Genomic DNA, 20,573 nt, shown 5'->3' with positions numbered 1-20,573 from the left:
GCACTGACTTGGCAGCACAGCATTTCCTCTGCTCACGCCCTTATGCATTTGTAGTTCTACAAATGCGTAAGTGACGACTGAAGTTTGGGTTTGTCTGGTCCCCTGGGTGGAGCACTGACACGGACTCGTGCTGCCGTCTTCACCTGCTGCTGGTGGCTCATGTCCGTGGCACCTGCAGCCCTCCCAGTACTCCGTGGGTGTTCCACTCTGGTGGTGGCTGGTTTAGGGAAACACCTGGGTCCTACATGGATCCTCCCTTTGTAGCATGTCCGTAATTTCTAAAGACAATTTATAGTTTGCAAAGGCAAGGCCAGGCAGTGGGGCCTTGACAGGCTGAGGTCCTCAAAGCTAGGTGAGCCTGGAGGCCCCTTGTTGGGAAGATAACAAGCTGCTTGACTTTGGAGAAACCCAACAGCATGTGGGATCTGCAGTGGCAAACTGAGCTCATTAAATTAAGCTTTCATGACAGTTTTTAATTGTGCCTTTATTCACCTCAGTACATTAAAATGTACTTGTTTTAAAGATCCTATAAAGTGACCACCCGCTGAAGTGGAATATAGGTCACACACAGCCTCCCCAATGTGGCATTTTTTCTTTTTTATAGGAATCTTACTGATCACACAATAGTTACAAGAATGTAAGATATAATGTATACAATCCAAAGACAAGCCTGCTGAGAACTCACAGGATATAAAATACACATACTGGAAGTGAGCCAAAGGGACACATGCACATGGGGGACGCAGTTGACAGGAACCCCTTTAACAATCAGTTGAAGGTCCAGGCGAGGACTCTGGCTTTTCCCCCCATTACAGTGAGTTAACAGACACAGGTACTGCACACACGGGTGAGCTGTGGCCTGCTACACGTCTCGGTGGCATCACCGTGATCTTCCCGTGCTACTCCCAGGAAAGCAGTGAACAGCGAAGCCCATGCAGGTACAGGAAGCACTGGCCACCCAGGCTGGACCTGGACGATGGCTGCATCATGTAGATGTCTTTAAGGAGCACGCATCTCTTCGCTGTTTTCTCCACAGCCGACATGCACTTACAGTGGGAGAATTCTGATGGTAGTTTGACCTAAATGGTAACTGAAACTACTCTTAAAGATATGAAAACCTTTTAATAACATCATAGTTACACATTCAACATAAAAAATATGGATCACCTATAGCTTTAAAGCCAAAAGGTAGGAGTGCCTCTGAGTTTTAATGCTTTCAATTTCCTTACTCTGTGGTTTTTGCCACTGCCCTAAACGATGACGCTGGCACAACCACTTGTTTATTTACAAACCCAGGCACGAGTTTGAGCTCTTAAGAGAAAATCCAAAAGAAGGGCGGCACCTGTGGCTCAGTGAGTAGGGCGCTGGCCCCATATGCCGAGGGTGGTGGATTCAAACCCAGCCCCGGCCAAACTGCAACCAAAAAATAGCCGGGCAAGGGCGGCGCCTGTGGCTCAGTGAGTAGGGCGCCAGCCCCATATGCCGAGGGTGGCGGGTTCAAGCCCAGCCCCGGCCAAACTGCAACAAAAAAAAAAATAGCCGGGCGTTGTGGCGGGCGCCTGTAGTCCCAGCTGCTCGGGAGGCTGAGGCAGGAGAATCGCGTAAGCCCAAGAGTTAAAGGTTGCTGTGAGCCGTGTGACGCCACAGCACTCTACCTGAGGGCAGTACAGTGAGACTCTGTCTCTCCAAAAAAAAAAAATCCAAAAGAAATACCGCTCTTTGGGGCCTCCTAAGAAACTAGACCAAAATTATAAATTATTCCGCTTACTATTGAGCGGTTTTCTGCACCTGTCCAGAGAGTGTGGACTTGTGGTACGCTTCTGCTAAGGAATCAGGAACGTTGAGCAGGTGTTTTCTTGCCATCCCACTTAAACTGTTCTGGTGCCATCTATTATGGTAAATACATTGGGGGGGGGGGGAACTATGCTTGACAAATTAGGCCTAAAGATTCTCTAGGAAGATTTCGAGAGTTGAGTAGAAACCTTTCTATAAAAAAAGTGGCAGGTTCTGGGATTCTCAAGGGAAAACTCAGTGTCTCTGAACACCTTTAAATTATTGCTCAATTTGAAAGTTCCCTATGGAGGGAAGAGGGAGGAGCATTAAAATAACTTGCAGGTTTATTTGCTGGCAATTTAGAATGCAAAGTATTTTATTTTTAAACTTAATAAGATTTGAAAACAAGATAGACTAGGTTAAGTGACAGTTTTCTGAAGATGAATATGCTCATTTGGAGCTCAGTTTTACAAAAACAACTTCCTAAAGCTCTAGGAGGTGGGGACACTATTTTAATGATCTGTGATTAGGTGAACTGATCAATTTCAGTTGGTAACATCCCTTTTTTTCCTTGGTAAGGGTATAAAAAGTTCTAGAATCGATTTATTTTTCTGGTCTTACACTGCCAGTGTCATCCCGAACGTCTCCTGGGAGGCGTACACCATGTACAGGAACCCGTCTTCATCCTTCTCACTCTCGTACACCTCGGAGATGGGCGTGGAGACGCTCACCATGCTGTGTCCATTCACCAGCAGGAAGAAGGCTTGGTTAGCGCTGAGCTGTAAGCGCCTTCTGTTGAAAGAAAACATGAAGGAACACCGCATGTCAGCACAGTGAGTACGGAGCAGGTGCACCTTATCACCCACTCTGGTTGATAAACACTGCTTTTTTTTTTTGGAGACAAAGTCTCACATTTTGTCAGCCTGGGTAGAGTGCCATGGCATCATAGCTCACAGCAACCTCTGACTCTTGGACTCAAGTGATTCTCTTGCCTCAGCTTCCCAACTAGCTGGGACTATAGGCACCCTCCACAATGCCTGGCTATTTTTTTTTTGTAGAGACAGAGTCTCACTTTTTTTTTTTTGGCCCTCAGTAGAGTGCCGTTGCGTCACACAGCTCACAGCAACCTTCAACTCCTGGGCTTAAGCGATTCTCTTGCCTCAGCCTCCAGAGTAGCTGGGACTACAGGCGCCCGCCACAACACCCGGCTATTTTTTTGTTGCAGTTCGGCCAGGGCCGGGTTTGAACCTGCCACCCTCGGTATATGGGGCCGGTGCCTTACCAACTGAGCCACAGGCGCCGCTCAATGCCTGGCTATTTTTAGAGATGAGGCCTGGCTCTGGCTCAGGCTGGTCTTGAAACTGTAAGCTCAGGCAATCCACCTGCCTCAGCCTCCCAGAATGCTGAGATTACAGGTGTGGGCCACAGCACCCGACCAAAATACTGCTATTTTGTAAACACCAAATCTAGTACTTCTCATAAAGACATTTTCTATGAACTGATGTTTGATATTAGCTATAATCACTGAAAGATTCTCACTGTATTCCTGAGACTAGTTTTAAACTAGTACACTATCTGAATAGCCAGGGTTTAATGTGAGAAAAATAGTTCAAACTATAATTTACAAACTATCCTAAGACAAGTGCCTGTGCAAAAGAGAACCATCACACTGAGTCTGTGTCCTCTTTTACTACTTGTGCTGTACAAAACTTCAATAAATTGTGTCATTTCTTTTTTTTTTTGTAGAGACAGAGTCTCACTTTATGGCCCTCGGTAGAGTGCCGTGGCCTCACACAGCTCACAGCAACCTCCAACTCCTGGGCTTAAGCGATTCTCTTGCCTCAGCCTCCCGAGTAGCTGGGACTACAGGTGCCCACCACAACACCCGGCTATTTTTTGGTTGCAGTTTGGCCGGGGCCGGGTTTGAACCCGCCACCCTCGGTATATGGGGCCGGCGCCCTACTCACTGAGCCACAGGCGCCGCCCTGTGTCATTTCTTTTAAAGAAGAAACATTTACATTAGATATTATGAAAGAACCAGAAGGGACTGAGGTCCAGATAAGAAGTATAAAACCAGAGAAATGAAACACTGTATAATTTTATTAAGCTGACACAGATTTTAATCAGAACTAAAGATTATCAGTCTGATAACGGGAAGTAACTCAAAGGAAGCACAAAGCAAAGGTGATTACATACCTAATTATCTTGATAAGTTCACTCATGTTGACGTGATCAGGTACAAGAAACTTGGTTTTATCCAGGACAGGAAGCTGCTTCTCACCCTTGTATCGTTCTATTATCACCTAGGAAAGAAGCAAGAAGAGATTTGTTAATAAAAAGTCATCAGCAGCGAAAAGCAGAGACAGTGCGTCCTGTGTTGTGATTAGCCAAACAGCACATTCATTAGTTTCTTTGTAACTCTCCTATGAAGAGTGATCATTTATTATCTCAGCCTCACTCCCTTATAAAATATACTCAAGAGAGGACATGGTCACCACCAGGGAGCAGAGTGGGCAGGGATTCTCTGCTGTGTATCTTTCATTCTGCTTGAGTTTAGAACCAGGAAAAATAAACTACTTAGTCAGAAAAAGATCCCAAGCCTTCCAGGTGTAGAAGTGTTCAGGCAGGTACGATGGCCCAGCATTTTGGGAGGCCAAGGCAAGAGGATTGCTGGAGACCAGGAGTTTCAGGTTGCCAGAAGCTACAATGGAGCCACTACACTCTATCTACCTTGATCCCAGGCAACAGAGACAGGCACTGTCTCAAAAAAAAAAAAAAAAAAATACATCACTAGTTGTTAATTATGGTAATATGCTCAATGTTTTCCATACTGTTTGTCTACTTGAGATAAAAATAGTCCTAAGTAAATATTCAACAAGCCAAACAGAGACTATTATTAGTGGGTTGTGAGACAAAGTTGGTGCAGAAGGACTCAGTCCTTTCATTTTGATAAAGTGTTCTTTGTATTTCTTTAATGAGGTTAAAGTTGAATTAAGTACTAGAACTACATAGGGAATAAAAATAGTTCCACATTGTAAACCAAAAAAAAAAAAAAAATCCTTGCCATTATTAGCTTCTTGCCATAATCCCTTCCCAGGGAGGAACGAGAAGTATGTTTTTTTAGGTTTACAGCTCTAAAACCTGACCCCAGACAGGCTCTGAGCCTCCTCCTCGTTTGTGTTTTCTGAGTTCCATCCTTTTCACATGATGGAACTATCCTCCCACGTCAGCACAGCAAGTGGTTGACAGGTGGGTATGGGAAGTCTTCGTGTGTGTCTTTGTTCCACTGTGTGAGACCTCCGTGAGGTTCTGTGTAAGGCCCAGCTGAGCTGTCATCACCTTTGTCGGTAAGACCCAGAGCTTTATCTAATGGGCATATTCAGAAGCACAATGTCCTGGGCTTCCAGGACAGAGAAAACCAGAGGCAGAGCAGAAATCTTGGCTCCTGGGCCAGAACTCAGAAAAGACTATAGAATAAGAAAAAAATCAAGACCTTATAATCTATCTACTAAAGGAACAAGAATGTGGGAAAATGCTAAAAGATTATCTTTGGGGCACTTTCCATTCCTGTTTGCCCTGGGTCTGGTCTGCTGTGAGAGGTGGCATTCTAGCAGGTCCCAACTCCCATTTGTTAATCACCACGAAAACACAAACTATGTAAATGACTGGTTTACTATTCAGTTCTTGTTTTTTCTTTTGCTCTTCTAATTTGGGAGAGAAGGTATTTCTTCCAAATTAGATATCTTGTGATAAGACATATGGCTGGGGGCAGTGTCTGTGGCTCAGTGGGTAGGGCGCCAGCCCCAAATACTGAGGGTGGTGGGTTCAAACCCGGCCCTGGCCAAACTGCCACAAAAAAATAGCAGGGCATTATGGCAGGCACCTGTAGTCCCAGCTATTCGGGAGGCTGAGTCAAGAGAATCGCCTCAGCCCAGGAGTTGGAGGTTGCTGTGAGCTGTGTGATGCCATGGCACTCTACCAAGGGCCATAAAGTGAGACTCTGTCTCTATTAAAAAAAAAAAGACATATGGCTGAATCTAAACAGTATCTTATGGAATGTTTCTCTTAGAAGATAGGAGCACAGAGGGAAAAGCCTCCCTCAGAAATTCTCAGAGGAGGGTCGGTGAGCCAAGGTACTGTGGCTTCTCTGGCCATCCCTATTCTCAGCAAGTGAGTCCCTGTGAGGGTCTGGTTCTCAAACTTGTTCAGGTGTCACAAGCAGGTGAAGTACAGATATGCTGCAAAGATAGCTGTCCATCTACACAGAGATTCGCATTTCAAAAGGAGGCTGTGACAAAATCCTGGCCGGCTGTTTGCTTTCACCTGCAATCATGTGCTACCAGGTAGATGTAGCAGGCACTCAAAAGCACAGAAAAACCTACCAGGTAGATGTAGCAGGCACTCAAAAGCACAGAAAAACCTAAGGAAATTCTACTTAGTCTAAGAGGGCCCTCCCCGGAGGCTTACCCCAATAGTCATTTGTTAATACCAAGGATGAGACAAACACCGAAGTTTCTATCTAGTCTGGGGAAAACGGAGAGTACTGAGGCCTTTACTGAAGCCCCCACAATTGTGAAGTGCTGAGCAGACCCATCTCCTCCTTTATGTCCAGCTTAGAGCCCTCAGTATGGCTAACAAGGCCTCTCCAACCCCAGCCAGCTTTTACTTACTTTCTCAATTTGGTATGAACTGACCAGCCAGGAAAGCCAAACATGAAAGCTTATACTAAGTAGTGAAGTTCCTTTCTCAGTGGTCTACAGAATTAGCAGAAGGCAACATTAGCCAATATTATGTGACTGCCACTGGCCTAGAATTATGCAAATCTTTGCAATAAACCCCTGAGATTCTCTTTCCAATTTATAGATGAGGGTGCTAGAATTCCTCTTAGAAATTTAGTAATTAGTCCAAGGATCACTCAGTAACTCTGAATGAACCGAGGTCGGTTCCTAGACCAAATACCTCAGAAGGCCTGTTGAAGGTCCCCCACCAAAGGACTTAGAGCAGAAGATGCTGATGGCTGACAAAGCCGAAGTGTCTGAGGCCCCTGCACACCACAGGAAAGAACAGGGTCTTTCCTCCATTGCAAATCCGCCAAACAGAAGAGAGTTCTCTGGGGCATCCTTGAATTTGCAGTTACTTTTAAATCCTGAGAGGTTTTGAATTTCCCATAGCAGTAGTATTTGTTGGTTTCCTTTAAGAGACAGGTAACAGGGCTCATGTTTGGAACCCCAGCACTCTGGGAAGCTGAGGCAGGAAGGTCCCTTGAGCCCAGGAATTGGAGGTTGCAGTGAGCTATGATGACACCATTGCACTCTAGCTGGGGCAACAAAGCAAGGCACTGCCTCAAAAAAAAAAAAAAAAAAAGTAATACTTCTTTCCATAATAAAACACAAACAGCTTTAGCCCTCCTGTCTTTTTCTGGCCCCCCAAATAATTACTTTTGTGAAATATGTAACACTAAGGTAGCAAACTCAGACTGAGGAAGAAAAACAATGTGATTAGACAATGAAGCTGTCAGTATCTCAATTCTAAGTGGGGCACCTGTAGTCCCAGCTACCTGGGAGGCTGAGGCAGAGCACTCCTTGAGCCCAGGAGTTTGAGAAGACTGTGGTGAGCTGTGTGATCCCACCTGCGTCTAGTGATTGCACTCCAGTCTAAGCAATACAGCCAAGACCCCATCACTTACAAAAAAAAATTAAAAGGTCACTTCTAGGCTATGAAATTGATGCTCAGGTTTGAATGTCTGCAGATTCTTATAGAAATCCCGTCAGTGGGGATGCTTAAGCAGTAGTGCTCTGCAGAGGTCCCTTCCATGGCATTCCTGCCTGTATACTCTGCCTGCAGCAGAGCCCTGGGACCACCTACCGGGATTTTGGTAGGGTGCTGCTCTCGGATGAGCCGGACGTCTTCTACTCTCTGCTCTGGAATGAGAGGAGGAGACAGGAGAGTTATTTACGGGCCAGACAGCTGCTTCCTGGCATCTCTACTGGTTCCACGTCTGAATTCAGCCGTTCTTAGCTGTGGCTACATAGCAGGCAGTGAAGACATGTTCCCTAGAACTTAAGGAGACCAAATATTAATACTTCCTATCTTACAAAGGCTGGTATCTAAACACAAAGGCAAAGTACAAGACAACCAAGAGGCACTTACAGGACTGTGTCAGGGGCACAACAGAAAGCCAGAAGGACAGAACCCCTGGTTTCAGCAGATTAGAGCCCTAAGTCTGCAGTCAGGTATACTAAGCAGATGAACTACACAGGCACCAATCTCTTACCTCCAAGGAGTCTCACCACCCATGATATGTACATTGATTTCTGTTAATTTTCCATAATTTGTCAGGTTGATATAGGAATCCATTATAAACCACAGACTATTTGATACAATTTTCTAATCACTTCCAGCTTTTTACTGATATGGTGCTTAAGAGAAAAACTGCTCAAGAGAAAGGAATATAGAAAGAAAATAATATCCTATTTTGAGTTTTAAATAGTTTTGCTCAGTGCCCAAAAGAAATCAAAGTTTAAAGCACAAAGTCTACCATTAAATACTCTTGTGAGAACATCTATTCTCCCTTTTAATATAATCGTGTCTTTATAATTCCAACAACTGCACCAAGCTCTCTGGACAATGCAGGAGAAACAACCGGGTTGAGTTCTAACAACCTGACAAGAGTTGGAGAGATTGGGCGGCGCCTGTGCTCAGTGGGTAGGGCGCCGGCCCCATACACCGAAGGTGGCAGGTTCGAACCCGGCCCCAGCCAGCTAAAACAGCAGTGGCAACTGGAACAAAAAAAACAGCCGGGCATTGTGGCGGGTGCCTATAGTCCCAGCTACTCGGGAGGCTGAGGCAAGAGAATCACTTAAGCCCAAGAGTTGGGAGGTTGCTGCGAGCTGTGACACCATGGCACTCTACCGAGGGTGACAGAGTGAGACTTTGTCTCAAAAAAAAAAAAAAAGAAAAAAGTTGGAGAGACAGGTTATTACAAAGCAGTGTGTGGGGCAGTGCCTGTGGCTCAGTGAGTAGGGTGCCAGCCCCATATATGGAGGGTCAGGGGTTTGAACCTGGCCTAGCCAAACTACAACAAAAAAATAGCGGGGCGTTGTGGTGGGCGCCTGTAGTCCCAGCTACTCAGGAGGCTGAGGCAAGAGAAGAGAATTGCCTGAGCCCAAGGAGCTGGAGGTTGCTATAAGCTGTGACACCATAGCACTCTACAGAGGGCAACAAAGTGAGACTCTGTCTCAATAAAACAAACAAACAAAAAAAGCAGTGTGTGGACATGATGACTGAGGTGGTATTAAAGCTTTCAACCAAAAACCAAATAAAACGGCCTTAACTTAACTATGATATGATTCATTCTCATAGTATTTGGAAATCCATATACTGTTCTATTTTCCCATTCAACATCTTTTTTGGTGTTCAATACAAAATTATTAAATACATACACTCTCCAGTTGGAACATGACTTTGGACCACCCAACATTTTAAAGTCAGCTTCTAAATACAAATATAAACTAAATAAAACATCTTTGCTATAGACAAAGACTGAAAATTCAGATTTTTGTATTTTCCTGTATTTCTATACAGTTCATTGAGTAAGTATGAGAATAAGGATAAACTCAGCTTGTAGTAAAGAACCTAGTGGCTCTTACACTTTGAGCTCTTGGCAGTCCCAGCCAGGGTCTCCTTACCTCTCCCTATCCCTCTCCTTTCTCTCGAGACCTCTCCCTGTGCCTGTCCTCCCTGAGAAGGGAAGGCTCTGTCCAGACGCAGCTTCCAGCCTCTCCAGTGACATCCCCATCTGTCAGTGCAGATCACTGCAGTTTGCAGGGAAAGCTTACAATTTAGTTAACTCACTCCAACAAATATAGGATAACTGTTTAATATATCCTGGAATATGTTTCAATCTAAAAGCTTATCCTAATACATCTAAAAGTAAAAATATTCAGGCAGTGAGGAAAGGTTTACTTTTTCTTTCCGGGCAGTGGCTCACGCCTATAATCTCAGCACTCTGGGAAGTTGAGGCAGGTGGATTGCCTGAGCTCACGAGTTCAAGACCAGCCTAAACAAAAGCGAGACCCCATCTGTACTAAAAATAGAAAATCTGAGGCAAGAGGATCACTCGAGCCCAAGAGTTGGAGGTTGCTGGGAGCTTTGATGCCACAGCACTCTGCTCAGGGCAAAAGCTTGAGACTTGTCTCAAAAAAAAAAAAAAATAATAATAATAATAGGTTTAGGTTGGGAATGGCAGCTCACACCTGTAATCCTCCGGGAGACTGAGGAAGGATCACTTGAGCCCATGAGTTTGTATTTTTTTTTTTTTAAGATAGTCTCACTTTCTCACCGCTTGGTAGAATGCCCTGGCGTCACAGCTCACAGCAACCTCAGACTCTTGGGCTCAAGCAAGTCTCTTGCCTGAGCCTCCCAAATAGCTGGGACTACAGGTGCCTGCCACAACGCCCAGCTATTTTTAGAGATGTGGTGGTGTTCTGGCTCAGGCTGGTCTCAAACTTCTGAGCTCAGGCAATCCGCCCGTCTCAACTTCCTAGAGTGCTGAGATTACAGGCCATGAGCCACCACGCCAGGTCAAGCCCAGGAGTTTTGAATTTGCTGTGAGATAAGAAGACCACAACACTCTAGCCTGAGCAACAGAGTAAGACTCTGTCTCAAAAAACAAACAAACAAACAAACAAAAAAGAACCAAAAAGGCTGGGCAGGAGGATTGCTTGGGCTCAGGAGTTCTAGACCAGCCTGAGCAAGAATGAGACCCCATCTCTAAAAAACAGCTGGGACTCAGTGCCTGTGGTTCAAGAGGCTAAGGTGCCAGCCACATACACCTGAACTGGTGGGTTCGAATCCAGCCTGGGCCTGCCAAACAACAATGACAGCTGCAACCAAAAAATAGCTGGGCATTGTGTTTTCGCGGTGCCTGTGGGAGGCGGAGGCAGGAGAATCACTTGAGCCCAGGAGCTGGAGGTTGCTGTGAGCTGTAATGCCATGGCACTCTACCCAGAGTGACAGCTTGAGGCTCTATCTCAAAAAAAAAAAAAAATAAATAAATAAATAAAAACAGCTGAGTACTGTGGCTGGCACCTTGGGAGGCTGAGACAGGATTGCTTGAGCCCAAGAGTTTGAAGTTGCTGTGAGCTATGACAGAGTGAGACACTGTCTCAGAAAAAAAAAAAAAGAAGTAACATTGGGCAGCGCCTGTGGCTCAGGGCCGGGTGGTGGTGGGCAGTGGGTTCAAACCCAGCCTTGGCCAAACTGTAGCTACTCAGGAGGTTGAGGCAAGAGAATGCCCTAAGCCCAAGAACTGGAGGTTGCTGTAAGTTGTGATGCCATGGCACGCTACCACAGTTGCAACATTTTATTTAGTTGTTTTTGAGAAGAGTCTCACTATGTCACCCTTGGTAGAGAGCCCAGCCTCACAACTCACAGCAAAGCAACCTCAAACTCTTGGGCTTAAGTGATTCTCTTGTCAGCTGCCACAATGCCTGGCTACTTTTTTGTTGCAGTTGTCATTGTTGTTTTTTAGCTGGACTGGGCCGGTTTTGAACCCTCTAGCCTCAGTGTATGTGGCTGGCGCCATAACCACTGTGCTTCAGGAGCTGAGTCTAAAAGTAACATTTTCGTTACACACATTTTCCAGGATTCAATTTACTGAGTGGAAGGGTAATAAATATTCTCCCCCAGTCTCTGGAGATAAGCCTTAAGGTGACATCCCACTCACCAGTGAGTGCCACCAGGCTTTGACATAAACCTCACTCTCCAGTCCCATTAGTTTGAGCTGTTTTCTCTAGACCAAACCATAGAGCTCCCCAGAGACAAAGGCTTTTGTGGGACCAGCTTAAGATCTAGTTTACTGTCCTTGATAAAATTTCAGAACAGATCTGGGAAGCAAATCTGTTAACACAGTTAACACTGCCACACTAGAAATAAAATGTTTTTCCTTAAAGCCACCGTGTTTTACTAGGTCAAGATAGATCAAGAACATGTGAGTAATATACGCTTCAGAAGGCCCTGGCCTCAAAACTAGCATAAGTTAAACACAACTCACAAGGCAGCTAATGGATTAAACAAACTGGGGCCCCCAGGAGAAAATGGAGTGAGATTATCACATTTGAGAAAACCAGGTATGTGCTCAACTTTAATTTTTAAAGTGGTTTAAATATTTCAAAAACATCTATGTGCAAGGACACGCTGTCTCTTGGTTCCCAATCCTGGTCCCTCCTCAAAGTGGGAATGATGGCTACCTACCCAAGAGAGCAATTCAGGCCAGAAGGTCATGGGTACCAGTCCAGACTCCACCACTAGGTGGACCATGATCTTCCCCTTCAGGCTCCACCCCGTTTGTGGAGCTACAAAAGGGGTTTGTTTTGTTTGAGCCCTAAAGTCCATGTTAATTTTAGGATCCCTCAATCCCAGTAGAAAGTACCAGCTGAGCTATGTTCAGCCTGAAATGAACCTTAACCTTGCTCACTTGAAAGGGAAAGAATCAAGTGAACTGGGGCTGATCATAGGTTCTATAAAGAGGTTCTGTCCAAAGAATTCATTTACTGTGCTGCAAATCCCCCAGAATTGTCAGTGGGGAAGTCAACATTACCAGAATCAGAAGCAAGGAGAGACAAGAACTGTTAAATGATATTTGACACTTTTCCTACAAGATGACAAGGAAAGAGATCTTTAAGGGCAGTGGGGAAAATTAAGGTGAGCTAAGGCAAACGCCTAGAAAATATAGTGTTTGTAAATATTTTCATGTATTTTACCCCCTGTATACACTACTGGGGGTAAAAAAGGCCATTCTTGGTGGTTTACCCAGGGGACAAGTCAGGTTTCAGGCTGACTCCTAGTTCTGATGTGCTCATCTTTTGTCTCCTACCCCTCCTAAAAGCACTATAAGCAAAACTACAGTTTGCACTATGAAAGAAAGGCCATCTCCCTACACAAATGTCCCCAGTTAAGCCCCAGAGGCCAGACCTGGTGAAAACAGAAACCAGATAAAACAGCAAATCTACCTCAAATGCTCTCAATGCTAAGGTTGACTAAGGTCACTAAAGAAAAGGAAGGTTTTCTAAGGAAACTGGGCAGGTCCGGGTCCAGGAGAGTGCGCGGCGGCGACCGCTGAAACCCCCAGGGCATCAGCTCAAGCGCGAGAACTCGCACCGTAGTCGGTACCGAAAGGGATGCTCAGCTCCTTCCCGATGGCGGGACAGCAGCAGGAGCGGACACACAGCGTCCGCGTGAAGGTCCAAGAAGACGGGCACCGCCTTCCCAGCGCCGCGTCCGGGGCCGTCACAGCAAGTCCCGCACAAGCCGGCTACGCCGCCTCCATCCCGACCCAGCCCGCGCTCCCCGCGGCCTCGCGCGCCTCCCCCGCGACCCTGCAGGCCCAGGAGCGCGGCTCCCGCCGCACCCGACAACCTCGGAGCCGCCCCCCGGACGCGCGGCCTCCCCGGGGGCCTCCTGGACCCCCAGCCGCACCGCTTCAGGCGGACCCGCCCCGGCTGCCACCCAGGGCCCGGTCTACCCAGAAGCCGGCCGTCCCCAGCGGCCGGGCGGCGGGGACCACCGCACCGAGCGGCCTCGCCACGCTCAGGAGCCCCAGGGACGCCGGGGCTCAGCCCAGACGTCTGCCCGGCCCGGCTCGGGCCTCGGGCCCTCGCCAGCGCGGCCCCTCCCCAGCCCGGGCCCGGGCCCGCCGACGCGACCCCCACCGAAGGTGCGGCGCTGCTTGAAGGTCTTCTCCGACGGCATGGCGCGGGGAGTGGTCGACGGCGCGGAGGGTCCCGGAGATTCCCGGCACGACGGCAGCGGAGAACCCGACTTGGGCGACAGCCACTTCCCTTGTGTATCCTCAGCCGGCAGCCAGGTCAGGTGACCCACGCCGCGTCACCGGAAGGCGGGGCCAGGGCGGGCCGAGGACGCCGCCATGGTCGGAGTGGCGGAAGCGCGGGCCGCGCGCAGCGCGTGGGGGCGGGGCCGAAAGTGCGCGTGCGTGGTAGGGGCGGGCCGGCGCGCCCCGGAGCCCCCCCTCCCCCAGGGGCGGGGCCAGCGCGGGCGGCACCGGCCTAGCGGGGATCCCCGGGAAGTCGGTCTGTGTCTGAAGCCTTCCTGCCCCGCCAGCTCCTCCCCTGACGAGATGCTTCAGCTGTCGGGTGGCTTCGGATGTCCCTAGAGGTTCACGGTTGGTTCTGTCACATGGGCCATTGCCCGTGACCCGCGCGGCGAGAAGGAAGATTTTTCTAGTCTCTCCAGTAACGAATCTGACTCGTTTTCAGGCTCTCAGTCTCTCAACCCCTAAGTCACCTGAGCCACCGTGAGCAAGAGCGAATTGTGTCAGTCCTAGACTCCGGTGTCCTGGACCCGCAGGTGTTTTGTGCCTCCGCTGGTCTCGCGCAGGACGAGCATCTCCGTGAACAGCGCTGGAGTCTTGTCTGTTTTTCTTCTTTAATGTTCTGAAAGATTTCCATCATTCCAGGCTTCCCCCCTGGACTTTGTAAAAACCTTTCTTAAATGCGTGTTTGATAAAGTAATTGGATTAGTCTGATGTGCTCTCGGTTATGAACTCGGAACATACAAAGACATGTTTCTCAAAGTGGTTTTATGCAGTCGAGATTTCTTTTCCTTGCAGAGAAGCCGGACAGAGTAGTAGACTCCTCGGATAGCCCAGTATTCCCACCGGTGGAATAGCAGTGCGTTTGTGCACGCGCCACCTTCTGTCTCTTTTTCTCTTCTGTCGTAGTTCTTTACCTAAAAAATCTCTGCTATAGCGATGTAATTAATAAGGAATAGTACTTAAACATTCTACCTGCTCCCCGAAGTTCTAAAGGAAGCACGTTCGAGCTCCATCTAATCTAGGACAGCCTTCTTTTTGGAAGATGTCCGTGGCTTGGCTCTTTTCTACTCTGTAAAAATTGAAAAAGGAGATCCAGCAAGCGCCTGTTGTGTATCTTCTTTCTGCCAAACACAGACTTGCCAGTTTTGAAGTTTTAAAAGAGAGTGGACTCTGCTTTTTTAATTCTTATGGTATTGAGTATTGATTGGTGACTGTTGTCTCAGCTTAGCAGCTGCTTTGGAAAAAATGAGCTTGCTTTCTCTTTAGGGACAACTGTTCCAAATGCAAGATGAGGCAAGAAAAATCGATATTTGGCATATGGAGATAGGGGTGGGGAAGGAGAGTCTCATATTTTCCAACCCTCAGGCCTCCATAAGGCTTTGCCAAAGCTTTGAGTTCCTTACCAGAGAATTATTAATAACCTCAAGGGTTGTGGTAGTGATGGGCCAGGGTCACTCTTCGTGTCTTTTAAATACAATACTGAAATCCGTATTTGCAAAGCTATTATAGTTCTACCTTGAACTTCTAAATCTAACTTGAATCTAAAACCTTATATCCATATGTGTTTCTCAGGAAATCGTCCAAAGGAGTTGGAGGTAAAGATGTTGCATAAGCATCAGTCCATGTGACAATAGCACATTTAGACACATGAGATATAAATTATATTTATTCTTATATAAATAAAAATAAATTAAGAAGCAACTTCAAGTAACTTTTGAAAAAAGTGTGCTTGAGTACGTGTGAAATATTTCCTGTGACCCAAAAGATTGTGGTTTAATAGATGTTTAACGTAGTGCACAATATTCAGCGGTAAAGTAATATCAATCATGAATTAGTCTGAGCTAGTTAATGTGAGCATGGTACTGATGCAGGGTTCTCCCCATTCAAGGCTGGATAGGGGACCCCAGTTTTCCTAGGCTTAGGCAAGTTCGTGAAGGGAACACCCTGATCTTTTGCCCTGAGCTGGAGGGACAGCATTCATTCCTTTGTTTATAACACTCATTAACAATGAAAACGTGTCTCTATTTGCCAAGTCCTGGCCAAGTGTAAATTCTCAAGACCTAATACTCCTAGATAAAAAGCCTATGTAGAGACTCCTTAGTTCTTTCCCCCTGCCAGAAGCTCTGGTGCCTTTTTCTTCTTCTGTATTCCTTTCTAATTTGTAAATAAAATCCTGTCTGGCCACTGATCTGTGATCCGTGGGTTCATTCCTCGCATCCCCAAGACCAAGAACCTACTGAAGAACAAAATTCCAGTAACAGTACCAATTACTTTAATATTTTATTTTTATTTTTTGAGACAGAGTCTTACTTTGTCCCCCTGGGTACAGTGTCCTGGTATCATAGCTCACAACAACCTCAAACCCTTGGGCACCAGCGATCATGTTGCCTCAGCCTCCCATGTAGCTGGAATTACCAGTGCCCGCCACAATACCCAGCTAGTTTTTAGAGACAGCATCTGGCTCTTTCTCAGGCTGGTCTTGACCTCCTGAGCTCAAGCGATCCACCTGCCTCAGCCTCCCATAGTGCTGGGATGACAAGTGTGTGCCACTGTGCCTAGCCAAAAAAAAATGTACATTTACTTTAATGAATAATACAAACATTAGAGTTCCCTGAAATAACCTACATAAAGTGGAAGAGCAAGAATACATCTTTTGGGCGGCACCTCTGGCTCAGTGAGTAGGGCGCTGGCCCCATACACGGAGGGTGGCGGGTTCGAACTCGGCTCTGGCCAAACTGCAACGAAAAAATAGCTGGGTGTTGTGCCACAGTCCCAGCTACGTGGGAGGCTAAAGGCAAGAGAATCACCTAAGCCCAGGAGTTGGAGGTTGCTGTGAGCTGTGATGCCACCGAACTCTTACCAGGGTGACAAAGTGAGACTCTGTCTCAAAAAAAAAAAAAACATGCATTTTTTGTTTTAATTTATTCAATGTTTTCTGTAGGAATTTCATGGTGCTTTCAAACTATAAAATAACTATTCATTTTAGACAGCTCAGCAGTAGCAGTTTTATTTTTACTTTTAAGTTTTTAAAATTTCAAGGCTAGTGAAGCTGAGGACATGGATAAGGAACTAAGAAATGTGCGACTGGTGGTGGTCAATTAGTTGTAAACACCACTGTGCTGGGACCAGTCTGCAGTAGCGGGATTTTTTTGTTTGTTTTTGTTTTGGTGGCAGTTTGAAATGCCTCTCACCCTGTTCCTTTTTTTTCGTATTATACAATGACCATACCCATGGGGGAAATGATGTAACTGCTAAAAGTTGAACGCGATCTTCCAGCATGAGTGATGTAAGTGGCTGTAAATCACGCGGTCTGGCTGCGTCTGAGAGGCTGTCACACCAGGCAGGACACAGCGTGCGGACTGCCCTGGCCACACTCAACATGGAGGCAAGTCCTGCGGGCAGCTCGCTGCGCTCTCCAGGCCAGCAGGGCGCGGCCCGCCTCCCCGCTTTCTGATTGGCCCTCGTCCTAGCTGTCCAGGCTAGCATAGGCCAGCTGTCCTGTCAATCGCTGTGTCATCGCTCTGCTCTTTAGAACAAGTAAACAAACAAGTATTGCGCAAGCCGAGCGCCGGGAGCTATTCTCAGGGAGCTTTACAAGTTGACCCGGAGTAGGTTGCCGGCGTGGGGAGTGTCTCGGGGCGGGCTCAGGGTCCGGGGAGCCGCGGAGCGGGCGAGGCGCGTAGGTCTCCAGCCTCCACCGAAGGCTCTCGCGAGCCTGTCCTGGCAGGGTGATAAATCCTACGCAGCCTGGAGTTATTTCTCCAGAGTGTGTAACAACTGGTGGAACTGAGGCCCTACTTTGCTTGTTTAATGCTAAAAGGATCTCTGTGGGATTGCTGTGTTCACATCCTGCATGCAATTCATGTGAGTGCCGTGCTGCACACTGAAGCCTGAGCTGGCGTCCCAAAGCACCAGTTTGATCACTATGTCATTCGCCATTCCCAGATTCATGCGTGTTTAACTTGGTATTTCAGGAGGTCAAATTCTGGCCCCATCTTATAATTATATGGTTATTTATGTTTTCATGTGTATATCTTTGCTCCTTTAAATTTTTTTTTATTCTTTTTTTCCCCATTGCAACAAAGATAAATTTTATTTAGGAAGAACGAAGAGAAAGTCTAGAGCAATTCCAAAGGCAGTTGGAAGTGGATCCTTCACATGAAGGAGCAGAGGTGAGGGAGACCTTTTATTCTTAATTATACAAAGAATACATGACTACTTCCTCACTGTTAAGGTACAGAAGTTACTGTTGATCACCATGCAGTCCCTCACACCCTCAGACGTAACCACTGTTAATAGTTTCGAATATTTCCTTGCTGAGCACAGGCATCCATGTTCACTTATGTACAGAAATACATGTGTGTGTATATATATGTAAAAAATATATAAAAATATTTTTTACATAAATATACATAAATATATATATATTATTTTTTTCTGAGACAGAGCCTCAAGCTGTCACCCTAGATAGAATACCATGGCATCACAGCTCACAGCAACTTCTAACTCCTGGGCTCAAGCGATTCTCCTGCCTTGGCCTCCCAAGTAGCTGGGACTACAGGCGCCCACCACAACGCCTGGCTGTTTTTTGGTTGCAGCCTTCACTGTTGCTTGGCGGGCCTGGGCTGGATTCGAACCCACCAGCTCAGGTGTATGTGGCTGGCGCCTTAGCCGCTTGAGCCACAGGCGCCGACCCAGCAGAGCTATTTTTTTAATAACAGAGCTATTTTTATTATTTTATTTTATTTTTATTTTTGTAGAGGCAGAGTCTCACTTTGTCACCCTCGGTAGAGTGCTGTGGCATCACACAGCTCACAGCAACCTCCAACTCCTGGTCTTAAGGTGATTCTGTTGCCTTAGCTTCCTGAGCAGCTGGGACTCAGATGCCCGCTGCAACACCTGGCTATTTCTTTGTTGCAGTTTGGCCAGGTCTGGGTTTTGAACCTCGGTATATGGGGTTGGTGCCCTACTAACCTCCAACTCCCGGGCTCAAGCAATTCTCCTGCCTCTGCCCTTTTTTTTTTAAGAGACAGAGTCTCACTTTGCTGCCCTTGGTAGAGTGCCATGGCATCACAGCTCACAGCAACCTCCAGCTCTTGGGCTTAGGCGATCTCTGTCGCTAAAAAAATAAAAATTAAAAAAATACATGCAGGCTAGGCACAGTGCCTCATGCCTGTTATCCTAGCACTTTGGAACACTGATGTGGGAGGATAGCTTGAGCCCAGCTGGCAATGTAGAGACCCAGCCTCTACAAAAAAATGTAAAAATTAGCTAGACATGCGGGCTCATACCTGTAGTCCCAGCTCAGAAGGGTGAGGCGGGAGGATTCCTGAACCCAAGAGTTTGAAGCTGCAGTGAGCTATGATGACACTAGAGTAGTCTAGCTGGGGTGACAGAGCAAGAAACTGTCTCAAAAGATAAATAAATAAAAAAGAAAAAGATAATAAACTGAAATGCAGCACTGGTGAGGATTGTACTTTAGAATCTACGGCTGCACACATAACACAGCACAAAGGCATTCTGTAAATATTTATTAAATTCGTTGACGCATTCCTGCTTGCCTAGCTTGGACGTCTATGACTGACCCACTGGTCTGTTCACTTCCACTTCCTCGTTTTTTCACCCTTGTAGCCGGTTTATTTGTGCGTACTTCTTTTTCATTTAACAAACACGTAGTCAGCGAGTACTCATGATTATACGAGGTTTGTGACCGCAGCACGTGTCAGGGGATCTATCTGGAGAAGCAAGCCCAAAAGGAAACGTGTCATACTGAAGCAACAGGGCGGCGCTGTAAGAAAGGGACCCATCTCTCCAAGAAAAGGAGGCAGGGCCAGGGCTGTGAGAGGCACCGACTGGGTGGGGGTGGGCGGAGGATGGGCGGCTCCAGTGGGGAGGTGTGTGGGGACCGCTGAGTAATCAGTAAACACTTGTAAGCACGTGACTCACGGCATGACTTTGCTTTTTGTTTATTTATTATTGCTATTTGAAGGAAGAGCGTTCTGACAACAGTGGGTAATGGATTGGGAAGCAAAGGCCTGAGTGCAGGGAGACCTCTTAGCTGTGTGGACCCGCGGTGCCTAAGCGGGTCTGCAGGGCTATTTTTGCTAGAGGATGCGCTGCACGGTGTCCTGGGCTCTGCGAACCACGGTGCACAACCCTTCCTATGTCTCGGACCTCCTCCGGTGGTGCCCAGCCGCGAGGCGCCTCTGGACTCCCCCGTGATCAGCCAGACCCGGCCCGCGGGGAGCACGGGCGGCCAGTGCGGCCTCGGCCTCCCCTGGGCTCTGAGAATCCCCCGGCGCTTGAGCGCTGGAGTCGGATCCCTGCAATCTGTCCGCCATCCCCTGGATTTTAACCCCGTGATAAGAAAGGCAGTCCTTACACTGAGCAAAGTCTGAAGGCTATGCCACTAAGCCTTCGTTGCTGTTTTGAGACAGAGTGCCGCCGTGTCACAGCTCACAGCAACCTTAAACTCTTGGGCTCAAGCGATTCTCTCTCTTGCCTCAGCCTTCCGAGTAGCTGGGACTACAGGTGCCCGCCACAACGCCCGGCTACTTTTTCTATTTTTACAGACGGGCTCTCGCTCTTGCTCAGGCTGGTTTGGAACTTCTGAGCTCAAGTCATTCACCTGCCTCAGCCTCCCAGGGTGCTGTGATTTGAGCCCCTGCACCCGCCACCCTCCTCTCCCCTCGGTTTTGAGACAGTTTCCCTCTGTTCCCCTGGCTAGGGTGGCACGGCATCAGCCTAGCTCATCACAAACCCAAACTCCTGGACTCACGCAATCCTCCGGACTAGGCCTTCCCACACGCTGGGACTACAGGCGACAACCACCGCGCAGACTTAATTTTTAAAGTAGATCTTATATTCACGTGGAACCAGAATGTCACAGGGATGTTGGCGGCACCCCAGAGTCGCTCCCTAGGGGTCTTGTGTGCGTCTCCCCACGTAAACCCCGCCTGCCGCCAGG

At 47.4% G+C, this 20,573-nt stretch overlaps 1 protein-coding gene and 1 long non-coding RNA gene across 3 annotated transcripts; one reads left to right on the top strand and one right to left on the bottom strand.

The window, feature by feature from the left end:
- Positions 1-465: 465 nt before the first annotated feature.
- MAP1LC3B (microtubule associated protein 1 light chain 3 beta) lies at positions 466-13,697 on the bottom strand. 2 transcript variants are annotated; one of them, XM_053554407.1, is made up of 6 exons: positions 13,485-13,697; positions 7,639-7,694; positions 3,970-4,076; positions 2,395-2,565; positions 1,769-1,888; positions 466-1,090 (listed from the first exon to the last, which is right to left on the bottom strand). In XM_053554407.1, the coding sequence occupies exons 1-6, from the start codon at positions 13,522-13,524 to the stop codon at positions 1,048-1,050; spliced, it is 537 nt and encodes a 178-aa protein (XP_053410382.1). In that variant the 5' UTR covers positions 13,525-13,697; the 3' UTR covers positions 466-1,047. The 2 variants fall into 2 exon arrangements, with proteins under 2 accessions (XP_053410382.1, XP_053410393.1); XM_053554418.1 differs by having other exon boundaries at positions 466-1,888.
- A 105-nt stretch (positions 13,698-13,802) lies between these two features.
- Positions 13,803-14,317, top strand: LOC128560862 (uncharacterized). The gene is made up of 2 exons (XR_008373166.1): positions 13,803-13,954; positions 14,049-14,317. It is a non-coding gene; the product is annotated as an uncharacterized LOC128560862 (long non-coding RNA).
- Positions 14,318-20,573: the final 6,256 nt, after the last annotated feature.

This window comes from Nycticebus coucang, chromosome 2 (assembly GCF_027406575.1).
Source record: "Nycticebus coucang isolate mNycCou1 chromosome 2, mNycCou1.pri, whole genome shotgun sequence".
Lineage (NCBI taxonomy): Eukaryota > Metazoa > Chordata > Mammalia > Primates > Lorisidae > Nycticebus > Nycticebus coucang.
This window is presented reverse-complemented; position numbering and strand designations above follow the sequence as displayed.